Raw genomic sequence first — 24650 nt, forward strand, 5'->3', positions numbered from 1 at the left:
GTCCCCCCCACACTAAACTATGTCGCCCAAGGCTCTGTCCACCCTGGCCTTAAACACTGCCAGGGATGGAGCATTTACCACTTCCTTTGGCAACCTATTATAGATTGAACAGTGTTACTTTTTTTTTATGTAGACCAGATTTCAAATTGGCAGTGTCTATGAAGTTCAAAATGGCTTTTTCTATCTTAGAAGATATTTTTATTAACCATGTGCTAGGAAAGCATATGCTGGTGAGGAAACTGAAAAAATGTGGTGGGGAAAAGTGAGATTTCCTTAGCTTCAGTATTGAAAAATCTGAAGGCTGATGGCAATAAGTTACATAGGAACTTATGGCAATACTAAATTTCTCTCTCTAACTGTTTTGCAGAATTTAAGTAACCGAGTATTATGTAAAACATCTCTGTCTCATGTACCAGTAATTGTGTGGCTTAGTTCTATAGTGGTTATATTACTAGAATAGAATGAATTGATTATGCTTGTTCTTCCTGTCCAGGGGTGAAAAGCTTCAAAATCTTTGTACTCGTTGTTAAAATTTTTGTGACAAGAGATATTTTTTTTAATATTTTTAATTTTATGGCAATTTTTTTTTGGGGGGGAGGGTCCAGGAAATGTCTTTAGTGAGCAGCTGGTCAATAACAATAGAATTTATGGTTTAGTAAAACTTTCATCTTAAACTATGTTGAGAAAACTCAGTTAAATACAAATCATTTTAAGCTAATTTGGAATGCTGATGGGGTGAATTGTGCTTTGTATTTTGATGGTAAAATACTGTTTTTTCATCTGAAAAATAGCAGATATATAGAATCCAGTAGTACCACATTTAAAATGATTTACCATAAATGCTTGCGTTAGTTGATAGGGTGCTTTTTTTTTAGAAGGGCAGTTTCTTCCTAGGAGCAGTAAAATAATGGTACCGTCAGTGACAGTGTTGAGCTTCCTGTGCATGAGAAGGTGACTGGTTTTGCTGGTTGCCATCATTTCTTATTTAAAAGAAGGCAAGCAGTATCCTGAGCAGAGAAGTGAGCAGTGCGTGATATAACAAGATTTCTGTATTTGTTAGTGTTGGCTTATAAAAGCAGTTGGTTTTGGCAGAATTACATGTATATATAAAAATAGTAGAAAATGTCAAGACTGTGAAATTAAGGAATGTCAGAATAAATATTCCCCGTAGAATATTTATTTGTCTTGTTTGTCTGCAGTATGGTAATCAAGAAGTATGTGATGGAAAGTTATCTTTGTTAAAAGATGTTTCTTTCATTCTATGACCAGTATAGAATTCATAGAATCAAAAAATGGTTTAGGTTGGAAGGGACCCTAAAGCTCATCCAGTTCCAACCCCTTGCCATGGGCAGGGACACCTTCCACTAGACTAGGTTGCTCAAAGGCCTATCTATTCAAGGCCCTTTTTAGGTACGAGAAGCTGCTCTGAGGTCTTTCCAGAGCATTCTGTTCTCCAGGCTGAATAACCCCAACTCTCTCAACTTGTGGTGATTACATACACAATAGAACTATTTAATCTCTAGGATCCCTGCTTTATCTTTTTCTATAAGAGTTAAAGGCACAGAGTGACAGAAGTACACACAACATTCTTTCTCATCCTCTAGGTTATTAAATTAATCTTCCTAATTCTATGTCTGCATCTCCTAGAATTTAAGTCATGTTGAATAAGTCAAAAAAAAAGCATTCCTGTTAGGGTCAGTTATGTATTGCTTTCCCCACCTCATGCTCTCTGGTTTTGCAGTTTCATAGCCCCACTTATATGGCCCTGTGAGGCAAGGCACCATTACTGGCTTTGTTACACAACTGCATATGTGGCATTCAGGATAATTGTCATCCAAGTGGCATGAAGTAAGATAGAAACTATTCATCCCATTCTGATAAAACTCAAAATGAGAAGTGTCAGCTGACCTTTCTATTGCTGACAACCTTATCGTAGGATTATTTGTGATCATTTTAGTACTGTACTTGTAAAGTTACTGTATAAATCTGGTGTTTGGAACTTTTCTGTTTAGAAAAGTGGAAGTGTTTGTCTTGTTTGCATTTTTTGGGTGAAGCACATGTGTATTCACACACTTATTAATGCTGTACTGTGAAGTTTATAAGTCTTTTGTTTATAGGATATCATATCTCCCTATGTGATATTTTCCTAGTAATGAAATACAGTAGTTGATCTATAAAAGATGGTAACTCAGTATCAGCACTCCCTTTCCCTCATCTGAAACCTGTGAAAAATGCAGTCTGTGGAAGACAGACTGGGAGCTCAAATATAACAAAAAATACTGCTCAGATCCAGCCTACTGTTTGTTTTTGTTTTTTTTTTTTAGGGAGATACTGTAAATACCATAACTCGGACTCAGATATGATGCATGCTGATTGTTTGTTCTTGGATTGCTGCAAAAACCTGACCTTCTTTAAAGACATCCAGGTCCCATTTAAAGTTATGATTTTTCTCCTTCTGTACTTGCTACATAAGACTGATAAGGCAGTAGAAATACATATAAGAAATTATGTCCTTAGAAATTTGATATAAGAACTTGCATGATTTACTGAGAGGACTCACACAATCTCTGTCTTCCTGGTACTATGATCCAGCTTTCTTGAGTCTGGAACAAACATCTTCTGAATAGATAATATGTTTCTTCTTTATTTCATGATAGATTTTTATGGTTTTTATACTGGTTGAATTTTACTGGCTTCAAAATGAATGGAAATTAGATATTACCAGTGTCAGTTCCTTTTTGTACCTTCAGTATTGTACAAATATAGAAGATGCTTGTAGTGGTAAAACTGCCATAAATTACCAGTGGGTGATTGCCGGCATTTACTATGACTGAATGACATGTTTACATCTCTAAAAGCTTTTTAAGTATATTCTAGGCAAGTGCTTGGACTTTCATAAGAGTTTTGTTCTTTTTTAGGTTGAATAACTTTTATACTTGAAGTATGGTTGAAAATATTGTAGGTACTTAGGAGTAAAATATTTATTGAACAACAAGAACAATTTCAGAGCACCACTGCTTAGCAAGGAGAAATTGTAGGCTAAAGTGTACTGAAAAGACTACAAATTTCTATAATGGAATGGAATTATACACTGTGTTGAATGACAGTGCGACTCAAAACTGTTGTTACAATTAAGCTTTCCTATGGCCTACATGTTCACTCATCTGAACGCTAATCCTGAAGTATGCTTCAGAAATGCTTCATGTTCAGTGGCTGAAATTGTGTTGTTATATACATGGGGAAATAAAAGAAATTTTGCCCTTTCTGGACATTTTACTGTGTGTGCCATTTTGAGGGGTGTAACTTCTGGGTGCTTGCTTCCCTGCTACAAGGTTACATCCTGATACAGGGGAAACGTCCAGAGCGAGAGTGTCCCTGCCACTTTATTTGTCTAAAATTGTCATTTATCTTTACAAAGCAATTTCTTGGTACAGTAAATCTTTCTTCTAGCAAAACAGTTATTAGAGTTGGATTAAGTTTTCATGTTGGAAGATCCTGTCAATCAAATAATTTTGGATTTTGGAAAATATTAATATGCTCGTATTAAATGCTGGAGGAATTAATATTCTCACAGCCACTCCTGTAGTGTTCTGTGTTCTTTAGACTTTTTGCTTCTATTCTTTTACATGCTTTTATGGAAGTTTGTTGAGTGAATCAGTTGTAGACTTGAACACTTGAGTGCCTGGAAAATACTAAGATCATATCGAACTGTGTGTTTTTTACCCCTGGACTTTGTGCTTTATTGAATTGTAAGGACTAACTAGGTTCCTGTCCTCAAAAAACTTCGGAAAATCTATTTCTGTTTTGTAATTGATAATTCTGTGAAACAAACCAGTGAAATTCTATGTAAGACATCTTGAAAAGTCAGTGATCATTTTTATAACCCACTGTATTGAAAACAACGCGTGGTTTCTGTTTGTGTGCTGATTGTCTTTCACACTGTGGCACTAGCCTATACAGAGTTGGGATTTGAGTGTATGTCACTTACCACCTGCCTGTACAGGGTATTCTCTACAGAAGGACATGTAAAATGGACTAGTATTACACAACTTTGCTTCCTTTTCAGTGATGGCTGAGAATTTAGTTTTATGAACTGTATCATTTTCAGCTGTGCTTGTAGCTTGCAGTGGGTGAGCTGATGGTGCTGTTGAAAGGGATAAATGTTCTACATAAAAAACAGAAAAGACTAAAAAAAAAAAAGTAGAAAAAGTGGGGTTTGTCATTTTGTTTTTTTCTGAAATACAAAGCTTTCACTTTCAGCTTGAAAACTACCTGCAAATCAGTGTGCTGTGGATCATGCTGAAGTGGTTTGGATTCGTCTAGTTGTATGTGGGTAACATGCTGACAAAAGCAGGTTCTACCGAAGAAATGCTTCAGCCTGTGCTTAGCAATTGGTAGGAAGAATACTGGTTGGGGAAAAGCTCTCTGCTTCAGGGCAGAACCAGCACTGTGTTCAACCTTTCCTGTCCCTTTATAATTCCCTCTGTAGTTCTGTCAGTGATCGAGAATCCAAAAGGTCTTTAGGCAGTCTGCTTGCTTTAGAAAGGAGGGGTTTTTAATGTCTCACTTAGGTAGCCTTTGCTTCAGTGTAAGCCTTTTTCTATAGCATTGCTTTTTCTATAGCAATTAGACAAAGAAAACATCTATTTCTTTTCATTTTAAAGCTGTCTTCTGTACATTATAAGACTTAATACCTTTTAGGCAGCTCTAGACTAGATAATGTCTTTTGGTCTGTTTTAAAAGGTGGTTATCTAAAGCTTTGTTCATCCCTTGAATACTTGAAGGACTGCATCAGTTAATCACCATCTTCAGCTGTGATGCTTCAGCTGGATGCAGTACTTCATCTAAGGGCTTATTAGTGCAAATTAGATAGCAAAAATTTCTTCATAGGTATCATGGATACAGAGGTATCACCATATATTGTTTTCCTTTTCATGCCATTATAATGGCATTGACTTCTGTTGAATATGCAGCTTATTATAACCCTACGTTTCTTTTCTGCATTCAGCTGTGTCTGGCTTGTATTTGTGCAGCTGTCTTAGAATGACATTTTACATTTGCCATTCCTAAATTGCTTTCTTGATTTTTCAGGCCCTATTTCCAATTTGTCAAGAACCAGGCATCAAGTGTGCCTGCAGCTCTGGCCAGCTTAGTGTTCTTTACACATTTGATGAGCCCACTGTGTCATCTAAGTTTCTAGTGTAACTCAAATCCTGCTGTGTTCAGACAGGCCCCCTCAGAAGTTCACTCAATACATTATTGTAGTTTGGTGATTCACAAGTGTGTCTGTATTCTGTTCCAAACCCTTTTGCATCTGTCTTAAGGGAGTGCTCTTTTGACACTGTTTTTCTAGCTTCCCTTCTAGGATTTTGTGTATTTTTTGTCACAGCATCACTAAAGTTAAGATATGACAGATGCTACTTCATCTGGATTTACAAAATTGATCTCCCTGTCATAGGAATAATTTAGAGTGGGTTGATATGATTTGTTCTTGACAAATCCATGTTGACTGTTACTTACTCCTTCATTACTTTGTAGATGTTTGCAAATTGGATTTTTCTTTTAAATGTCTTTCTGTGATTTTTCTTTTAAATGTCTTTCTGTGAATGGAATTAAAGTTGACTGGGTTCTAATTCCCTGACTCCACCTTTTTTCCTCTTGTAAAGATACATGGAATTGACAGAATGCCTCCAAGTTTATTTCCCTTCAATTTCTATAAGTCAGAATGTTGCTAGTTAACCTGCTGATGACAGTGTACTCTTTGATTTCTTGGGCTGCTCTCTACAACTACCTGAGAAGAGGTTGTAGTGAGGTGGGGATTGGTCTCTTCTCCCAAGTAACAAGTGATAGGACACAAGGAAATGTCCTCAAGTTATGCCAAGGCAGGTTTAGAGTGGATCTTAGGAAAAATTACTTCAAGCATTGGAACAGGCTGCCCAGGGAAGTGGTGCAGTCACCATCCCTGGAGGTATTTAAAAGATGCATAGATGTGGCACTCGGGGACATAGTTTAGTGGTGGACTTGGCAGTGCTGGGTTGGACTTGATGATCCTAAGGGTCTTTTCTAACCTAAATGATTCTGTGATTCAGTGAATTGATGACAGTCACTATTGAGGTGTTAGATCTTTCCATATTGCATAGCATGTTGTATTCCATAGAATCATAGAATAGTTTGGGTTGGAAAGGACCTTAAGATCATCTAGTTCCAACCCCCGTGCCATGAGCAGGGACACCTCGCACTGAACTGTTGCCCAGGGCTCTGTCCAACCTGGCCTTGAACACCTCCAGGGTTGGAGCATTTACAACTTCCTTGGGCAATCCATTCCAGTGCCTCACCACCCTCACTGTAGTTCATGCAGTTGCACCCTTTCCTAATGATCTAAATGAAGTTCCCATGGAAAGGCTTTAAAAGGAAAACTCTCCGAACTTTTTCTTCTCTGAAGTGAAATATTTAAGTATTGTCAGACCTATGTTCTTTCCTAATGTGATGTTTTATGTTACTTCTTAAATGAAGCTTAGTATTCTTTATGCTTTTTTGGGAAAATGGTACTGAAAGTTTTCTTAATGTATTTCCTTTTCCAGTTTGTCAAATTTGCCAACATTGAGGAAGACACACCTTCATATCACAGGCGCTACGACTTCTTTGTGTCTCGATTCAGTGCCATGTGTCATTCATGTGACCATGATCCAGAAACACAAACTGAGTAAGTGCCATTCTGTATGTGTTAAAGAAAACTGGCTTAACACATTAATATGCTCTATAATACAGCTTTTCTTGTGACACTTAGTGGAGTATTTCATTCTATAGGGAAGAAAATAAGAGTCTGACATTTTAAATAGCACCAAATATTTCAAATCTGAGGTGGCTAAACCTGGAATCTTTAAGTGGAATTTTACCTGAATAATTTCTCTCCAGAAAGGCTCTATTTATTACTGTAAGTGTGTGCAAGTTGCGTAACTCCTTTGAGAAATTAATGGGGCTACTCATATGAATAGCAAAAGCATATTTTGAGTCTACTATTTGAGAATTACTCATTAAAATTGAATTCTCATAGATGTCTGCAGTATGAGACCGTCTGAAGCTGAAATGCCTTCACGTGTTAGTATTACAAATTTGGACACTCTTATGTAAGCTCCATGATTGGTTTTACTTCAGCTCCCCCTAGCAGATGTGTTCTTAATGTTCAGCTGTATTTAACTCCTGAGCATCTCAGAAAACTTAAGGCTTTTCAGATTATTATTATTTGCATCTCCATTATACTCATCTTTTCTATTTCCATGTGTTAAATTGTTCAGCTGACTACGAAAAATCCATTTGCTTTACACTTATTTAACCCTTTGGATGTGCTGTTGTCACTGCAACACATAAGGATTTGTCTGAAAGTTTGCAGTTTCAAACAAAAAGAATACTTGTGTACGTTGCTTAGGAGGAAAACAAAACCCCAACAAACACAAGCCAAAAAATTAATTCCTTATTTGCTGTAATTTGCTGCCACCTTATTTGTTGCCCTATTGCGGTGTGTAGGGTTCTGCTGTAAACTGTGTCTCTAAAATGCTAGGATTAAATCTGTTTGCTTCTCCTGTACTTTTACCCCACCCCTTTGCCCTTTAGGAGGATTATTCCAGAGAATGGTTTTACAGGCTGACCTTATGAATTACAATGGGGAAGACCTGAATTGTATTGAGGAACCAATGGGCAAAGGGGATGGAAACTTAGTAAGCAGGTTGCAGTAGTGAAGCCATTGTATCTACTTAAAACTACCTCATAACTTAGGCTTCTGCCAGGTACAGAATATTTACCTGAAGCTAATGGTTGCAAACAGTTTTTATCAATGTTTTAATGAGCTTTTGGGGATTTTGCCTTTTTAGGCTTAGTGAAATTAAAACAGAAATGTTAAAACTACTTACTTACCATGAAACATTTCATAGAGGATAGGATATGAAGCTCAGCTCAGGCTTTTTAGTACTACTTTCACCTTCACTGCCCCTTGCACATGGGAGGTAATACTAGTAATGAACTATGACATGGAATGAATGAAGAGACTAGTACATCCCTCATTCATCTATCAAGTATGATTTACCACTCATAAGGTTACCCCAAAATTAAAACACCTCAAAACTGTGATTGCTGTAGGAGTAAGAGAACTGTGCTAATCTTTTGCTCTTCAGATTGTCAACCTGCACCTTATCTGTGCTGCAATTTGCAATGTTGATGTACCCTTAGAGAGGGAGGAATTTCATTCTAGTGACATAAATCCGTACATGACCTTGATTTAAATGTAATCTCTGCTTTAAAATACCTATCTAAGCTTTCTTTAGAGCACTGTGATGAAATTTGATGCTAACACCTTTCTCAGTAAGTCAACCCTCATTTTTTCAACCTCCGGTACAATAATAAGAACATGAAATTAGTGCTAGTGGCACTCCAGTACACAAGTGTGGCCTTTTTATCCCCTGTGAATCAATTTTTTACTCAGGTTAGCCAAGTGTATGGCAATATTACTTTTTTCCACTTCATTTTAGACAGTTTTCAGTAAGTAAATTCTATTCTTACCATTTATTATAATGGCTAATTTGCTATTACCACTTCAACAAATTAATATTTTGCCATTCATTTCATTGCATAGATTCTGCTACCATCTATTTTTAACAAAATAACAAAAATAGCTAACAGCAAGGCTGAGTGGCTGAGTTTTTTTTAGGACTTATATTATTTTTTTGTTTTATTGTTGTTGATCAGTTCTCAGTTAATTTTGTTCAAATGGGTTTAGAATAAAAGTGGCAGTCCCTTTTGTGCATCAGGCTCCATTTGATAGCGTTATCCTTTGCTTTCTATCCTGTGAATCTTGCACAAATCTTTAAAACTTGGCTATGATTAATCCACAGCATTAATTACAACTCTTAAGGACATGATCACATGACTGTGCTAGATATTACTTCAGCTGTGCTGTGGTAACTTCACACCAGTTTTCTTCAGCACTGGGATAGGTTGAGATTGTGCACGATTTCAACTGGTGGGTAGTAAATTGTGTAGAGTTGGTACATTTTTACCCGCTTGTCTTCTGTTGGAGGTGGTGCTCACAGTTTGAATATTCATTGGTCAGTGTCAGCATTATCCTTACCTCTACAGATATCTTCTGTTTAGTTGTTTGTGCTTTGAAGGCATTTGAAGGCAATATGGGCAACCTTAAGGAACTGGCCAAATTTCCCCATATTACTGCTTGTGAGAATCCAATGGAAGTCCACACTATATAATTACTATTGCCAACAAGGGAAACAGCCATACGGGGTGGTGCTGTGTTTCTCCTTTTCACTAATTCCTTTTTTTCCTTCCTTAGGATCCGGATTGCTGGAATCAGGGGCATTCAGGGAGTGGTTCGAAAAACAGTTAATGATGAACTTCGAGCAACTATATGGGAACCTCAGCACATGGACAAGATTGTACCTTCACTGCTGTTTAACATGCAGAAAATAGATGATATCGACAGGTATTTTTATTCCTGGTCACTCTCCCATGGTTTTAGCACTTTTTTTATTGCTAGCACTGGGAAATTTCCCAAAAACCAACCTCAGCTGTGCAAAGAAGCTTAAATGTTTGTTTCATGTTCAGCCCTAGCTGCTTCAAAGCTTGCTTGGTAAGTAGGCTTAGCAGCCACCTAATACCACCACGCTCTTCATGCTTTCACATGATACTCAGCTTGCTAAATCTGTCAGGTTTCTCATTTTTAGTTTGTTGGGTTTAGGTGGTTGGTGTGTTTTCCCATTCTTCAGCCTTATTTTTCTTCTCATATTTCTAACTGTCAGTACCTATCTCTTCTCTAAAGCAGATTTTCAGACGACATAACTAAAATCAATAGTTGTCTATCTGTCCACGCTTTATTTGTTTACTGCACAGAACCACACAGTACGTACAGAAATATCTGCTTGGATTTTACATCTGAACAGTGATCTGAATGAGAGACAAAAGTTCCTGGAACTGCTGTTTGAATAAGGAGAGCCTGATTAGCCTTTGTTCTTACAGGAATTCTACATGCAGGTTGGCCATTTAGCAAAATTAAGCTAATTCCCGATGGAAAAACTGACTGAAATGGGATTTGGATCAACCACGCAAAGCAGATCAATTTCTATGTACTGCAGGACCAATTTCTATCATTTGTTGAGCAATGCAGTAGTGGTGGTAGTAAAACAAATCTGTCAAAAAAACAACTGTTAATTAAATATCTGAACTGGCTGCTTGAAACTTTCTCTATAACGCACTTTCAGCAGAAGAAAAGACTAATGGTTTTCCAAGTGACAAGTAGGGGCCTCTCATGATGTGCATATGACAGAAGCTGAAAACAGTATTTATAAATTGTTGATCTCCTGGCCTTAAATGATGTTACAGAGAGTTTCTCATCTTGTAAGTGATGTCATATCTGTGGAGCACAAACAGAGGCATCTGGAAGAGTAGGAGTCAGAAGCACGTTGTTTTGGCAGATGGAATCGAAGTACTATTTGAGAGAGCAGAAATTCCAGAAGATACCCCCATCTTCAGTCCATAGAAAATGACCACTTTCTGGTTAAAGCTGATGTATATGTAGTTAAAGCTTAGCTTAAAGATCGCATCATTTTTACTCGTGGAACCTTACTTAGTAGCTTAATTCAAAATTCTTCTGAGAACCTGTCAAATGAGACGCTTTTTGGAGTTAAGAATTTAATATTTAAACAACATTTTAGAAAGACAGTTGTATTTGTGGATGTTGTTATTTGTCTGTATATCCAAATGCACATTCTAATTACATGACTGTCAGAAAAAATTACAAGTGTAACATATTCTAAAAATTCGTGTTTCACTACTCTGGACTTGTGGTAGTGCAGAAAGTCTGGATGCAGAGAAATAGTAGTAATTTATTTATTTAAGTGTTGCAGTTGGATTTGTCAGATCTTTGTTTTAAAACCAGATCCTTGTTTTCTGATCTTTCTTTAAAAGCCAAGTCAGTGAAACAGAATGAGTTGCTCGTTTGAATTTAGAATCTTGAAACACTGTACAAAGCTTCTCCTTAAAACTATGAAAGTTAAAAGCAGTTTTATATTCATTGCCTTCCACCTGATAATGCTAAAGGAAGTCTTAGTGAGAAATACTTAGAGGTAGATGCTGTAAAAGTTCAAAATAAAAAGGCAATTCCTACAAAGGGAGACAATTTTGAACGTTCTGATGCAGTCTGAAGACTCACGAAGACTGGATTTTGCAATTTCTCCCTTTAACCTCTTCCAAAATAAGACTCCAAGCAATGCTGAGAAGCCACCTTCTGTAGGTTTTCATATACAAACACTTAACACATAACTTATTTTTACTGTGTTTTAACCAGAATTCTTCCAGACAGACTCCCTGTATGTTCTGCAGCCTGCTTGCTTTTTTTCCTCCACCCACCCACCTTTGTAATGCTGATGCACTCTTGGGAATCTGAGTCAAAACAGCAATGAGAATGACAGTCCTGTGCTGTTATTTGTACCTTCTCTGTACTGGGAAGGATGCCTGTCTGTCTGGATCAGTCTAGGCAGTACAGGGAGAGAAAAATAGGGAGATTGAGGGGCACAGCAGTTGAATGAAGCTGTGGTGTAGTGGTGCTCATGGTGGGTTATGTACAAATTGTCATGCCTTTTAAAATTCTAATCATTGTGTATTTGTTGTAAATCTATTTCTCCTTACTTGTCTAACAGGGTGCCTGGGGCTTTTCTATTATTAAAATCTGACAAGCCAGCAATGTTATGGTAATTTCTGAAACACTGATGTTACCAGAGGCAACAGGACTTGTATATTGCAACTTTTAGATTGCAGTAGTCTTGAAGCACTAGAAGATCTTCCGCTATCAGAAGATATTACAACTGTGATGTTAACATGTTCATTTGACTAGTAGCATTTCAGTATTTCACTCGTTGAAATGCTCTAAAGCTACGTGTTTTGGATGCTGAGGAGCGTACATTAACTAAAGCTGATGTACTTGGTGAATGCTTCTAAACATATTTAATGCAGAATCTTGTACTGCAGAACTGAAAGTATGTTTACAGTTTTAGTGTTCTGATCTCTGCAGACTAAAATAAATCTCCAAACACATCGATACATAATGTTAATGTAAGTGAATGAATCCTCACTTAAGTTTCTATAATGCGTTTTGTGCAAGAAAACACTTGCCAGCTGTAGCTGGTTCTTCCTGATAAGTACTTTAAGTGCCTTAGGGAAAACTGTTTTCTTTCTTCTTCAGTCTTCCACCTCTCAACTGCTCGGTTTAAATGAAATATTATTCACAGTTTAATGGTATGGTGTGTGAAGTGCTTTAATTTAGAAATACATTTCAAATGCCTTTAATTTGCTCTAGTAACTCAGGTCTCTGTGTAGTACAAAAGAAGTGAATTTGGGCAAGGAAAAACCAAAGCAACAAAATAAAAACCCAACAAAACCCCCACAACCCTCCCCCTCCAAAGAAAAAATAAGAGCCATAAAACATTCCCAGGACCTGCATGCATCAAGAATGAGAAGTGGGAAACTGGAAACTTTTCTGGAAGGGCTCTACCTTTTCCTGTTTACAGTGTGGGTGCTGATCTTTGCTGTTCCAAGGTGAGACTGTTGGCTTCAAAACTCAGTGATAGAATTCGGGCCATGGTAGGTTTTAGTTTGTTCAAAATAACTTGGCATTCAAACTTCTCTTTTCTGGATTCAGTCTTTAGTTCAGTAGTTTTACTCTCTTTTTGAGCCACGTTGATTTTAAATAGTCGGCCTGATTCCCAGTCACAGAGAGAAAAGAAATAATTGAAAATGGCAGTATTTGAACCTTACAAAAGTTTAATAGTTGCTATTTGATCATTAGTATAAAACATTCAAGCCTTTCTTTGCACAGCACGTTTTATTAAACTCCTAAGTTGAAATTTCCATATGAAATGAAGTTGATATTTAAATGCTGATTTTAATTCCTTCTGACTTAAGAAAAAATATTTTACTTGAAGTCATTCGTTGGGGTACTGTAGCAACTGAAGAAATAGTAGCTGTGTAATAAATTCTTCCCTTACTCATGGCTTTTTTCCACTCCCTTCCATCGTGTCATCTTTTTTAATTGTTTTTTATTCATAGAATCATGGAATGGGTTGGGTTGGAAAGGACCTTAAAGATCATCCAGTTCCAACCTCCTGCCACGGGTAGGGACACCTTCCACTAGACCAGGTTGCTCCAAGCCCCTGTGTCCAGCCTGGCCTTGAGCACTGCCAGGAATGGGGCAGCCACAGCTTCTCTGGGCAACCTGTGCCAGTGCACAGACAATCCTCTCCATAGTCATGTTGTGGACAGTTAGAAGGTGACTAACTTCTGCAAGTCTTGTTAGAGGTAACTGTGTGGGTGATAATGTTCTAATCAGTTCAATCAGACATTTTTCAACTCATAAGCCATCTGTTCCTGCAGAAGTATTGGAGATTTATTTAACACTCACCCACACAGTATGGATTCAGTAGTGGGCAGGTGAATGAGATCATTAGTCTGAACAAATGACTTAAGATTCTGCCTAACTTTTTACATGGTTTCATAGCTTTCATCGTTAGCAATGGTTTATAGTTTGTAAAATGCAGTGGGTAACAACTTAAATCAGTGTTAACAGCCATTGGTTTTGCCATATAAATATTTACCAATACAGTGATCACTACTGAGTGGAGAGACGATGATTTATAGTCCTGCTGCAAGAGAATAAAGTATTTTATTCTGAATTCTGCTTTGATGCGTATTTGAGATAACAGTTTTTGCCTAGATTAAAAGCGTGACTCATGAATATTGTAGAACCAAGGGTGGGTACAGTAGTAAAATCAATGTATGCTTGTCTTACTTCAGCAGAGTAGGCCCTCCATCCTCACCTACAGGAGGAGAGAAAGAGGAAAATCCTGCTCTGCTGGCTGAGAACTGCTTCAGGGAGCTACTAGGACGAGCAACCTATGGAAATATGAATAATGCTGTCAGACCAGTTTTTGCGTAAGTTGAAAATTCACAGAAGGTCTTATCTTGAGACTTTCTTTTTATTTCATCCTCTGGTTATGTTGCATGAAATTCCTTCATCCTTTTCAACCTAAAGGATTCCATTCATGTTTATTCAAGAAATTGCCTCTCTCTTAATCTCAACTCTTAGTTTCTTATCAACTTGAAGATAGTTATGGAGAAATGTGGTTTCCATTTTACTGACTTTACAAGTGCAATGTAATGATTTGGAGGGGTTGTTGCCTCAGCTGGCCTTTCTTTTGGCTGTGGAACTGTTAATTCAAGATATTAACATCCCATAGATGACTGTTGCAGTCAGTGAAGAGACAAGCCAAGTAAAATACATGTAGCACAAGCAAACACTGTGCCTGGATTAATACATAAAGTTAAGATTTCTACTTTTTTGCAGTTTTCTTCCAAGACCTGTTTTGATATTCTGTGAGGAATATCTTTTAACAGCTCATTTAGTCATGAACGGCAGATGTACACACAGTAGGGACATTATGCACAAACACACACAGCACAAATTATAGCTAATGTGTTAACTATCAAGTCCAGTGTTTTTCAGTTCTCTGTCCCAGTTGCTTCCTTAAAAAATATGATGTGGAAAAAGCTACAAGCACTGAGATAACTTAAATCTGCTTCTTTTACCTCTGACATGTACAAAGTAGGCATATTCTCAAGAGAAATCTTTACAGGAAGCTCTAAACTCAGTGATACAGATTTCAGACCCTGGCCTTTCCTGGTGAGGAGGAGAGCAGCTTGCTCCTTCTTGTAGATTTTCAAGATACCCACCTGTTATGGGCATATCTGCTCTTAGATAGCCTAGTTCTTCCGGCAAAAACTTTAAGATTCCATTCATACACTGAAAGGCTTTCAAGATTCCAAAAGCCCTTTTACTGCTTAGCTACATACTAGTTACAATTACTACTTTTAAGTAAGAACAGAAATGCAAAAAGAAGGTAGGGTAGGTACTGAGCACAGAAAACTTTTGTAGCCCCTTGTTTTTCACCCAAAAGCATTAAATGCAAAGAACTGTGCTGTTATATTACTTTCCATGTGTACCTATTATACCAGTCTAATAGGAGTCTGACTGTTGTAACGTTGAGTGCTTTATTAATAGATTTTCATCCTTTCTGCATGTAGAATTTGCATTTCTCCAAAATACCTGCCAGTAGAGGGAACTGCATGCTGTATTTGTGAGCTGAAATCAGGAGATGATGACCAGTTACTCAGAATGTATTATTTCTTTTATGAACATAGGATCTTTGTGGTTACCATTTTTCTGTTCCAGTTTGAGGAAGAATTCCCAAATAAATTTATCTTTTTATAAATATCTGCTGTAAAGGTTTAGTATTTTTGAAGAATATGAGATGCAGGATATGCAATTCCCAAGCTGGTTTTCCTAACCAAGAAAGGGCGTGCTCTATATAATCAGCTTCGCACTGTGAATGAGCAGAACTGGTAGAGTGGAAGTTTGAGATAGTGAGTTCATTGAAATTTATCCAATTGAAAAACCTGACTTAGTTTGTGCATATTTGCTTAGAAGAAAGTTTCTCCTAACAGTTTTCAACAATTTCACTGTTTTTAAGAAAGCTATTGAAATAAAGATAAGGCCACTTATTACAGTGCTAACAATGAAGATGCAGTTTCAGTTCCTCACTTGAAGGCTTCCTTAATGTGACTTTGGGATCCCTTCCAACCCAAACCATTCTATGATCAGTCCACGTGCCATTACTTCCTTGCAGAACTGGGAGAACAGTACTGCTGCTTCATGATTGAGGGTAATAAAAACATTTGAAATCTGGACTTGGTCTCCTGGTATGGGTTTGGATTGACTTTAATTCTCCTTGCCTTTGGCAGAAAATCTCCATGGTTAGAAGTGTCTACATGTGGAAAGTCACAAATTCCCATTTTTTAGTGAAATCTGACAGATCAATCTGTCAAACTGCTTAATGAAAGTCAAAATTTTCATATTAATATGAGATGAAAAAAATCTGTATTTTGTGTCAGCAGTCACAAGCTATTTAGCATGAATTTGCAATGATGAATACATTAGGCAGATCCAGGGGGATACAGTGAGTATAAACAACTTCCCAAGTATAACAAGTTGTACCCTATTCATCTTACTGTATTTTACCATTCTTGTGAGTTATCAAATCATCAGTGCAAGGGTTTTGAATATCAGAAGACTGGTGTTTAGTATTCTTCTAGCAAACATAGTGCATGAGAAGAGTATTTCATACATTTCCATGCATGCCTCACTTCTACTTTGTAATCACCAGTATCAGTTTATCACTTTGTACTGCAAGGATTGCTTGCATGTGTGAAAGTGAGTTGAATTCAGACTGTTTGTGGCTCTCACTCTATAAAGCAGTTACGCGCACCATTGCTTCTGCTGTTCCTTTTAATTTCAGAAACACAATTGTGCACATTTGCTACATATGTGCAGCAGATCTTAATAGAAGGCAGAGTTTGGCATTTGTTAATCCAGCAATAAAATGTTTTGCAGTCTCACGTAGATATTTTTTGTTAAAAGAAATGTAATTGGAAAAGAAAATTAGGCAAGATGTGACTTGATTTTTAACTAAACTAAATGCAGCATGCTCAAAATAGCATTAACTGTCTTTACAAAAGCAAAACTACATTGCATACACTGCCTGCATTCTGATGAGTAAAATATATCACCTACAGTAATTTAGTACTGCTTTTCTTAGAAGGAAAATTCCAGTATACAAAGCATGCTGCCCATTGAGCTACTACACAAAACATTAACCTGGGCTGTCATCTTCCCCCTTCTGTCTCCCCATCAGTTCATGTACATGATGCAGCTAATTCTTTGCGTATCTGGAAAAGAAAAACTTTGTGTCTTGTTTGGAGAAGAAAAAAACCAAACTTGACGTAAGTTATATAATTTGCCCAATAATCTTGACCATAGCCAGCCTGAGTGAATCTTTGGGGCAGATAAAGAGGTAACAGAGAACATGTGCCACCCTGAAAGACTGAAGTTTCAGCTGTAATCAGGGGAAGCTGGTGGAGAGCATGATTTTGTGTTTGGTGAGACAAAAATAAAATAGGTTAGCTAAAATAAGCTATCATCCACAAGAAGTGATGGAGTGTACTGGAATGATATTAGGGAGAAAGAAGATATGAATAAATACATGATGAACCACTAAGCCTTGAAGGATTTAAAGAGGTGATTTTGTTTGTCTTTCTACCCCAAGGCAGGATTAAATGTACCTGTGTGTTTGACATGTGCACAAGGAAGGCAGCTATCCCCGACAGGTAGTCCACCTTAATGTTTAGTAATGCAAATATGTTGTTACCTTGGCAGACAAGCACCTTTAATATTCCTGGAATTCTTTCTTGTAGGGATTTCTATTTAAAGATACGTAGTGTGTCAAAATGGCTGTATATATTTTTAAGCTCTACAATGGACTGCAGCATAATTTAGGGCACAGTGGAGGGTGGCTTTATGCCAGCTGGTTTAATCAACCTTGAAGGAGACCTGTGTACTCAACTAGGTCACTAGGCTGGTAGCAGCTGGCCAGTGAGGTAGTGGAGACCTCCAGATTCTAAACAAAATAAGTTAAGCATCCAGTCTGTCCTCCTGCATTCAGAGGCTTCTTTCACCTGTATGCTTTCAAATCTGTTATTTGAAGCATCTTTATATGTTTGTTCTGCTCTCTTGAGAAAGGGCAGACCAGTAGTGATTCTGCAGCTGAGATTCCTATTTAGAAAGACAAATTCAGTTTCTGTACGAAAGGTTTTGGTTGGTTTTGTTTCAGTTTGATTATTATTTTTTGTTTGTTGGTGTGTTTGGTTTTCACTTGTGTTTGGGGGGTTTTAACCTAAATTTTACCAATTAAAAGGCATCCAAAATTACCTTTTTCAGACTCCAAGATTTAAATAAGCATTAATTTTTGTCATGCTTTTCTAGTTCCTTAGATCTCCTTTTTGGAAGATTTTGTGTCTGCCCTACTCATAGCTTTCAGCATAGTGCTTAAGCAGAATTTCCCTCTGCTTGAAGCTCTGACAGTGTTTCATTGGTGGCTCCTATTCCATTTAAAGAGAAACTGATGCATTTATCATTCTGATTCTGTTTGGAAAATTCTTGCAGAAAGTGTTGAAATGCTTCAGAGTGTTAAAGGAGTATATACACACGGAGTAGCTCATTTTTGGTTTCCATATATATTATTCATGAAACCACTGTGAAAATGAAAAGAATTCTTAGAGTTTCTATTCTGAATGTAACTTTCAGTCATAATTATTTTGTAGCTCCTGCTTCAAAACAAATTAGTTATTTAGAGTAGAAGTTTGTCAATGTGTTATAACCATCTTCTTCAGTGTTTCTCTTTCATGTAAATAAGCATATAATGTCACAGCCATTTTTATGCATACATTTGGTATGGAAACAGTATATTCTTAACTGTCTATCTTTGATATGACTGGGTTCCTTAAATTCCCAAAACTGGAAGATCAGGAATTTCAGTTACAGTGAAATATTTTGTGACCACATCCTAAACCTTGAAAACAAATGCTTTTCTGAAGTTGTAGTTTTCTTACCTGAAGTTCTTGTTTTGAAGCTTTATGTAAGTAAATAATCCATTTGAGATGAATTTTGGGAAAATTTCAAGATGCCATTTTTTCCATATGTGGAATGTCGTTATTTCAAGTCCCTTAATTTTTGGTTTCAGGCATTTAGACCATCATAGACTATGGGATCCCAACGAATTTGCTGTTTCCTGCTTCAAAATCATCATGTATTCTATACAGGTAGGTTTTTCTCCAAGGGGTTTTTTTTTTTCCCTAATGTACATGTTTTGAGCACGAGACAGGTTTAAATGCTCACCTCACCACAATTAGTGATAGATAATAGATTAAATAAAGCAATTCAAAAGATGCCTTTCCATAACTCAGCCTTATTCTTAACACTGTTCAAATAATAACCTAATCATGGTTTGTGATGAGATTTTGTCTGATTTACTTTCAATTACTGCACACTTGAAGAAAAGATATGAAGGAATTCTTAATGAAAGGTAGTGTGGAGGTCCTTCAGCCAGCTCAGAACAGGGAGATGCGTAGTCATGCTGACCTGACATTGTGCTTGATAAATTAATCTCTCTTAAGGTGGTCATTCCTCCATGCCAACACAGCTGTCCTGGTGTTACAACACAAGAATCCAACATCACATGGAACTGTGCTGTGCTAATTGATTTTCACTAGTGGGCAACCTCTATTTTCTGTTACAAACATGATCAAAGTCTGATTCATGACTTGCATCAAGCACAGACACCCAAAAGATAGAGTCATGAAACTGCAGGTTTGGGGAAGAAATCTTGAGTTTTCTCAGTGTTTATGTCAATGGCGCTTTTTCATAAGAGCAGCTGAAGGCCCTGGACTGCAGTTAGCTGAATGAAGTACTGCTTCAGGCCTCCTCTGTTCTTGTTAGATGTTCCTGGATATTTTAATACTGTAAGCTTTTGTACGCTGGGCTAGATGGCTTCATCTGTCATGGTAGTTTTTTAAACCTATATTTAATCATGAATTGATTGAAATCCAGATAAATTTCTGAGTAAGAATGTTGCAGAATAGGAACATTGGTTGTGACTGTGGCTGAATGGTGTATGAGTTTATTCTTATTAAAGTCACAGATGAAGGGTTTTTTTCTGTTTGTTTGGTTGTTAATAGGCACAATATTCCCATCATGTAATACAAGAAATTCTGGGACACCTTGATGTTCGCAAAAGAGACTCGCCACGAGTTCGTGCTGGCATTATTCAGGTTCTTTTGGAAGCAGTTGCAATAGCAGCCAAAGGATCAATAGGTAAGTTGTCTTCAATTAGTCATCAGGTCAAAGGATGTATCTGAAGGGTGGTGCTTATTTTTGCTTTGTTCTCAGACTGAATGAAAGCATATATTTTGAGAAGGTTATGTATGCATTAGTTTTTATTCGTTTGTGCTGATAAAATGCTTGAACTCTTACTTGGTTTACAGCTACTCAAATGTATTTACTTGGTTGTTTCACTGGTTTTTTAATCCTTTGCATGGAAAATGAGTAGATGCATTTTTACAGCCTTGTGAAAGGCAGGAACTCCTGTTTGGTAGGAAATCACAAAGTCGGACAGAGCTGTGTGTGACTATGAAATGTCAAGAGTGCTGTCACTTTGTGGTACAGCTGCTGAGAGATGAGTGATAATAACAGAGTCAAGAGTAGAATGATCTTTGTGCAACTTTACCTTTGTAACTGTGAAGCAGCTGATAGGGTGAATTTTGTCATGTAAGGAAACATAGTTCCTTGAATTGAGAGTAGTTATGACGATGTGTACGCACGTGTGCTCTGCTGTTTTCCTTAGTTTCCTGCTGAATGCTTTGCTTCATTAGTCTGAGCCTGTTCTTTCTCCTAATACAAGATCCACTTGCATGCACAGACCTGTCAGAGGTGTGATCAGAGGGCTGGAACACCTCTTCTGTGAACACAGGCAGACAGAGCTGGGCTTGTTCAGCCTGAAGAGAGAAGGCTCTGGGGAGACCTTAGAGCAGCTCCCAGTGCCTGAAGAGGCCTACAGGAAAGCTGGGGAGGGACTTTTTACGAGGGCATGTAGTGATAGGGTAAGGGGGAATGGCTTTAAACTGACAGAGGGTAAGTTTAGATATGACATTAGGAAGAAACTCATTATTGTGAGGGTGGTGAGGTGCAGTGGCACAGGTTGCCCTGGGAAGTTGTGGCTGCCCCATCTCTGGCAGTGTTTAAGGCCAGGTTGGACACAGGGGCTTGGAGCAACCTGCTCTAGTGGAAGGTGTCCCTGCCCATGGCAGGGGGGTGGAACTGGAGGAGCTTTAAGGTTCCTTCCAACCCAAACAATTTCATGATTCTGACTTGTGAAGTCTTTTACTGTATTATGAAAAGAGCTAAGTATTTGATCCAACACACAGAACTGGATTTCAGTAGCAGGTTTTGAAATAACTGAAATTCAGGTGCAAGTACCAGGAGTTTAACACAGTAGTGATGCTTAATTGCAGCAGCCACTCTTATTTTCTGTGTAAAACTGACAGGGTGAGCTGCCTCCAGCCTACAGTCATTTGCACCCCCTTCCCACAGGACAGGGAGAACATAGAAGGTCACAAGTCTCATGGATCAAGAGAAAGACAGTTCAATGAGTGAAGCAAACACTGCATCCACAAAGAAAGCAAAGGAATTTATTCAGTACTTCCCACTGACAGGCAGATATTTAGCTGCTTCTTGGAAAGCAGGGCCTTAGCATGCAGAGTGGTTACTTTGGAAGACAAATGCCATAAGAACAAGTGTCCCCCAATTCCTTTACCTTTCCTTGAGCTCTTACTGCTGAACATACTGCATGGTATGGAATAGCCCCTTGGTCAGTTTGAGTGAGCTGGCCCATCTGTGTCTCCTCCCAGTTTCTTGCACACCCAGCCTACTCTGTAGGGACAGAATGGGGACAATAAAAAGCCTTGACACTTGCTAGCACTGTCCAGCAACAGCCAAAACACTGGTGTGTTGTCAGCAATATTTTAGTCATGAACCCAAAGCACAGCACCACTTAGGCTGTGAGGAAGAAAGTTAACTCCATCCTAGCCAGACTCACTACAACTTGATAGTAATGGATTATGCATATACACCTGATTGCATTTCCTGATTCCAAATGAATTTCTCAAATATCAAGGTGTAGGCACACTTCAAAAGCTTAACCCCAGGCTATATCCCTCAGACAGTGAATTTCATTTGTTGTTTTCAGCTTAATCTGATTTCTCCTGAAAAGGGATTGAAAGAATTGATTTTCATTTTCTTAAGGCACCTTTCCCTTGACAGCTGCGATCATTGTTGTGTGGGTTTTTCCAGGCCCAACAGTTCTGGAGGTTTTTAACACCTTGTTGAAGCACTTGCGAATCAGCGTTGACTTTGAGCTGGGTGATAGGCGCAGTTCAGCGGGAAGTGCCACTTTCAGCACAAGCTCCAAGGAGAGTGATGAAAGGATTGTCCAAAATGCTATTATCCAAACAATTGGTGAGTGATGACAGTAACATGGGTTCATTTAAAATTCTTCCCCTTCTGCGCCTTCCTCAATGAGATGGTATTAAACCAGCTTGACTCAAAAAGGAATAATGGTGAGTATGGTACCTCTGATTGGATTTGCCTCTAAATCTGAGGCTTGCTTTATGCATTTGACTTCTGAAAACTGTTCTTTTAATTGTTGACTGAGCAGATAGGCAAGAAGCTCAGTGAAAATTAAAAATGCTTGTGGACTTACAATAAACTTGTTGGTTATATTATTATATAGCACTTGAAATATAGACATCATTCTGTCTCAGGGGTACAGAACTAACAGTCCTTTTATAAAAATCATATTGCAAGCAATCATACAGTAATATATTTTTGTAGGTGTTGCTTGAAAATTTGTGCAAACCCATGTTAAACATAGTGACAACAATGACACCTAATGGCTGGTTGTGCTACCACGACTTCACTGAAGTACTTAGCACAATACTGAGAATAAGAGCAACGGTTTCTGTAAATGATTTCATTAAAATTGCCTCTCCCCTTTTTTCAGATTTTCTCTTGGTGGTAGTGATATATTTTGCAGTGCATTGATGATATGTGTTCCCTTACTTAAAGAACAACGGGGAATGTAACTTCAATGTTGTTCACTAATCTGTACTGTTGCTTATAACATGAAACTTTCTACAGCCAATAGCAAGTATATAGTAAATTGTTTTTCACCATTATAGTAAAACTCTAAGTTAAAACTTTAACCTCCCACTCCCCAAACAAATCCCCCAAAACCCACAACCCAACCTTTTAAAGGAAAGCTGCTTTCTGTCAAAGTGACATTCATACTACTGCATAGTGATAGAATAAAACAGAATACCTTAAATTGGAAGGGACCCATCAGGATCATCAAGTCCAAATCCCTGTTCCTCGCAGGACTACCTAAAACTAACCCATATGACTGAGAGCGTCATCCAGACACTCCTTGAACTCTGACAGGGTCAGTGCTGTGACCATGTCCCTGCAGAGCCTGTTCCAGTCACCGGACACCCTCTGGTGAAGAACCTTTTCCTAATGTCCCATCTGAATTTCCCCTGATGCAGCTTCATCCCAATTCCTTGTTTCCTGTCTCTGGTCACCAGAGAAAGGAGATCAGTCCCTCCCCTCCACAGACACATGAGGAAGGAGTAGGCTGCGATGAGGGCACCCCTCAGCCTTCTCTTCTCCAAGCTGAACAAGTGACCTCAGCTGCTCCTCCTGTGTCTTGCCCTGGGGCCTTTCACGATCTTGGTTGCCCTCCTCTGGACCCACTCTACTGTTTTGATGTCCTTCTTATTTCGAGGTGCCCAAAACTGCATACAGTCCTCAAGGTGGGGCCACACCAGCACAGTGTGGAGTGGGACAATCACCTCCCTCAACCAGCTAACGATCCTGTGCTTGATGCACCCCAGGACATGATTGGTCCTTTTGGCTGCTACGGCACACTGTTGGCTTATACTCAACTTGCCATCAACCCAAACCCACTAAAATAAACCATAGTTTCATTCTTCATCCATTTTGATCTTGTTAATGTGTTCCTTGTATTTATAAGGCTTTTCTTATAAAGAGAAGGACCCTATATGTCTTTTATGTATGATTATATTGCATTTTTATTTAGGATTTTTTGGAAGCAATCTCCCAGATTACCAGAGATCAGAGATTATGATGTTCATTATGGGAAAAGTACCTGTTTTCGGGGCCACTTCACAATCACTGGATACCAGTCACTTGGGGTTTGTATATCCTGTATTTTTTAATTTCTAATTAAAAGTTTAGATTTTTAGAATCCTGATAAATTATAAAGTGAAACCATTAAGAAAAGTGAAATGCAAATTCTCCCTCACTCAGGGTTGTATTAAATACTGTGCAGAATCAAGACAAGCACAGTGTCAGCAGTATAAAATTGATCTCCATAGAATCATAGAATAGTTAGGGTTGGAAAGGACCTTAAGATCATCTAGTTCCAACCCCCTGCCATGAGCAGGATCACCTCACACTAAACCATGTTGCCCAGCCTGGCCTTGAACGCCTCCAGGGTTGGAGCATTCACAACTTCCTTGGGCAACCTATTCCAGTGCCTCACCACCCTCACTGTAAAGAACTTCTTCCTTATATCTAACCTAAAGTTCCCCTGTTTAAGTTTAAAGCCATTCCCCCTTGTCCTACCACTAGAGTCCCTAATGAAGAGTCCCTCCCCAGCATGCCTCCTCCAGGCATGTTAACTGATAGAAAATACCTGATTGGAATGGAACTTACCTTTCACTAAAATATTTCTTCTCTCCACATCTGTACAAATGTTTCTGAAATTGTCTACTTAATGGTGGTTAATTCCATAACTTCTTACAGTTCTGGTGTCCTCAACATAAAAAAGGACATGGAGCTGTTGGAGCAAGTCCAGAGGAGCCCATGAGGATGATAAGGGGGCTGGAGCACCTCCCATATGAAGACAGGCTGAGAAAGTTGGGGCTGTTCAGCCTGGAAAAGAGAAGGCTGCGTGGAGACCTCATAGCAGCCTTCCAGTATCTGAAGGGGGCCTCCAAGGATGCTGGGGAGGGACTCTTCATTAGGGACTGTAGTGGTAGGGCCAGGGGGAATGGGCTCTGGCCTTAACAAC

The 24650-nt window shown here is 38.3% G+C and overlaps 1 protein-coding gene across 1 annotated transcript in view; it reads left to right on the top strand.

Annotated features, from left to right (window-relative positions):
* Positions 1-24650, top strand: part of LOC104403424 (protein EFR3 homolog A-like) — a gene marked incomplete at both ends in the record, with an annotated part of 43488 nt that overhangs the window by 6445 nt on the left and 12393 nt on the right. The window contains 7 exon segments of the mRNA XM_010011555.1: positions 6582-6703; positions 9338-9487; positions 13849-13986; positions 18687-18765; positions 19681-19816; positions 21851-22015; positions 23655-23769. Coding sequence (XP_010009857.1) covers positions 6582-6703; positions 9338-9487; positions 13849-13986; positions 18687-18765; positions 19681-19816; positions 21851-22015; positions 23655-23769 — 905 coding nt within the window.

The sequence above is a fragment of the Nestor notabilis genome, unplaced genomic scaffold (genome assembly GCF_000696875.1).
Source record: "Nestor notabilis isolate BGI_N333 unplaced genomic scaffold, ASM69687v1 scaffold6793, whole genome shotgun sequence".
Classification (NCBI taxonomy): domain Eukaryota; kingdom Metazoa; phylum Chordata; class Aves; order Psittaciformes; family Psittacidae; genus Nestor; species Nestor notabilis.